Raw genomic sequence first — 2599 nt, 5'->3', positions numbered from 1 at the left:
TTCGTTCGGCTTGCATTTTGCATTATCCCTTTTTTTCTTCTTCTTTGTGTTTTTTTTCCTCGCCGCTATCAAAAAGGGAAACTGGAAGGAATGCAACGAAAGGGAACGTACTCGCTGCAAAGTGGCGCGCCTTTATACAAAAGTCAGTCAAAACCTCAAAAATGACCGAAATCGACTGAAAAATATTATTATTGTACACTGAAGGAATTCTTTATATCTTGTCTACTGCTCACCCGCATAGATATTTACCGTAGTTGAAACGGTTCAAACCGTACTGCAACTAATGCTTTTTCTGTCACCTATTTATTATGCATTTCATGTATGGTTCATTTAATGCATGGTAAAACAACAAAAGTCTAGTTGAAATTATCGTCACTTTAACACTTCAGTCGTCGCGCTGTTGTATTTTGTACAACACTGTTGAAAAAACCTCGCTTTTCGGGTACAACAGCAGCGTGGTGGATATGACGGTGACAAACCGCGCGACGACTGGTAGGTTAACAAGTGTTGTCCATCTATAATTCGAAATGTTCCCACGATGAGCAGAAATTAACAAACCTTAGTTGAACCGTAGTCATTGATGATCGTCCCCACTTCAAGTCTGGCAGCAAACCCGAAAGTCATATTTGTTTACCAAAACAGATTTCGCAAATTTCTGTTCGTAGTATTTTTAATTTGAACATCTAGTCACCCTGGAAACGTGTTTCTGGTTACCTCTTTCACTGTTTTGTTTTGATTTTGCGTTCCGTTCCACAGCTTTCCATCTCACTTCACTCCGTTCCATGAGCTTTATGACGCTATCTGAACGATGTGCAAATTAGCGGGGTACAGATTAAAAAGTGTTCAGATTAAATATGGTCAAACCAACGGGGGTACCCGGTATCGTTTTTACTCGATTAAAAACGATACCCGATGGTTTGCATGAGATACCGTTCAAATTAGCGGGGGTGCACGGTATTCAGTTCGCACCCCCTAGGTGTATACAAACTTTTTTTTAGATTTTGTCCGGCTATAGGCCTTTTCATGTTACAGGTCCGTCTATGCATTTGTTTACATCGGTGGAGGACCGGTGCATACACGAGGCTGTCATTTTCATAGGAGAACTGTCGAAGAGCTTCCCAATCAGCAGGAACGTCATGTGAATAGGCCTATGAGCCTGTGCATGCGACTTTTACTTTGCGCTCTGTTTTCAAGTTGCTCGTGAGAGAGAGCGAGACAGCACCAACACACGGCGCACAGGCACAGTAAACGTCATGAGAACAAAAGAATTTATGGCACGTACAGAGGCTCATGCGCCACTGTACGCTGTGCAACCTTTTTCCTCGCGTTCCTTCGTTGAAATGTCAAAGCGATGAACTGGAAGCTGGTAACCCGATGGAACGAAACAAAACAAAAATAATCTCTTTGCAATCGACTGATTTGCTTCTAGTGTTGTTCAACAAGCTAAACTTATAAATTACAGTAGTTTTAGGTAATTTAATAATGTTTTTCGAAAAGATTAGACAACTCACACTGTTGCTGGAAAGGCAGGAATTGGAGGTACGTGGATGAACGATGCTTTGCAGGAGTTATTTTGTATTAATTACATCATCCTTTCTCGACAGGCGCCGAATGGCATTGTTTCGGTTCAGCTGTACTCGGAGCTCTTCGCTGCATATCTGTATCAGAATGATCTGTAAGCATGGTGGTTCATTTCTAGATAACTGCATCCGTTTTACCCTATTTCCCTTGTTTTGTTTCTCTCTTTAGCTCCAACGCCCGATATCTCTGGAAGCGGATTCCACCGAGTGTGAAAACCGGTCACTCCGAACTGGAGCAAATGTACAAAGTGTTCCAGTGCCAGTGGAATAATGACACGGCCGGATTCTACAAGGCCATAAACTACGACTGGTCCAAACATGTGTCCGAGCTGATGTTTGAGCTGAAGGAGAAAATGCAACAGGAAACTGTGAATCTGATCGGCCGGGCTTACAGTTCGATCTTTGAAAACGTACTCGCGGAAATGACCAACCAAACGCCGGATATGATCGACGAGTTGTGCAAGAACCTTAACTGGGAGATTGTCGAAGGTCCGCGTCCCAGGTTGATTCTGCCCAAACATCCTCCAGTGGATAAACCGTTGGTGGTCACGGCCGAAGACCAGCTGCAAAAGTTGACCGATTTTGTGTCGTTTTTGGAAAATTGATTCGCTCACGGGGATTTGAGGTTTTTGAAGTTTCATTATTCATGTACATTTCTTGATTTGAAATAAAGGATTATCAATCTGATATAGGTAAAAACATTGAACCAAAACATTAGCATTGTATGAGGGTTGCTCTTTTCCGTCTGTTACCAAAGTCAGGAATTTGGGGCTAGCCTCTTGGGCTTATTCTACGAGTGGCGTGAGGTGAGATTTGTAGGTCTTGTATAGCGAGGTGACAACTCTCGACTCGAGTGAGGTGACTCTCCATTTGATTTACACGACGAGTTGCTTCATTCGACTTCACTCACAGCACCAGTAATATCTGCTATGTATATAAAGTATTAGCATTGGCATCGAGGTTTATTCGTCCTCTTAATGCTACAACTAGATAACCCGAAGGGCCCTATGGAACAGTGC

General features: G+C 42.7%; 1 protein-coding gene across 1 annotated transcript; it reads left to right on the top strand.

Moving 5' to 3' along the window:
- Window positions 1-1355: 1355 nt before the first annotated feature.
- On the top strand, window positions 1356-2292 carry LOC5569673 (COP9 signalosome complex subunit 8). The gene is made up of 3 exons (XM_001652889.2): window positions 1356-1539; window positions 1605-1675; window positions 1750-2292. Exons 1-3 carry the CDS (start codon window positions 1483-1485, stop codon window positions 2183-2185), a joined length of 564 nt encoding a protein of 187 aa, XP_001652939.1. The 5' UTR covers window positions 1356-1482; the 3' UTR covers window positions 2186-2292.
- Window positions 2293-2599: the final 307 nt, after the last annotated feature.

This window comes from Aedes aegypti, chromosome 2 (assembly GCF_002204515.2).
Source record: "Aedes aegypti strain LVP_AGWG chromosome 2, AaegL5.0 Primary Assembly, whole genome shotgun sequence".
In the NCBI taxonomy this organism is placed as follows: domain Eukaryota; kingdom Metazoa; phylum Arthropoda; class Insecta; order Diptera; family Culicidae; genus Aedes; species Aedes aegypti.
This window is presented reverse-complemented; position numbering and strand designations above follow the sequence as displayed.

Coding starts and splice junctions, on each gene's coding strand:
- LOC5569673 (XM_001652889.2), top strand. CDS start 1,483: ATGTTTTTCGAAAAGATTAGACAACTCACACTGTTGCTGGAAAGGCAG. Junction 1,540..1,604: donor TGGAAAGGCAGGAATTGGAG/GTACGTGGATGA, acceptor CTTTCTCGACAG/GCGCCGAATGGCATTGTTTC. Junction 1,676..1,749: donor TATCTGTATCAGAATGATCT/GTAAGCATGGTG, acceptor TTCTCTCTTTAG/CTCCAACGCCCGATATCTCT.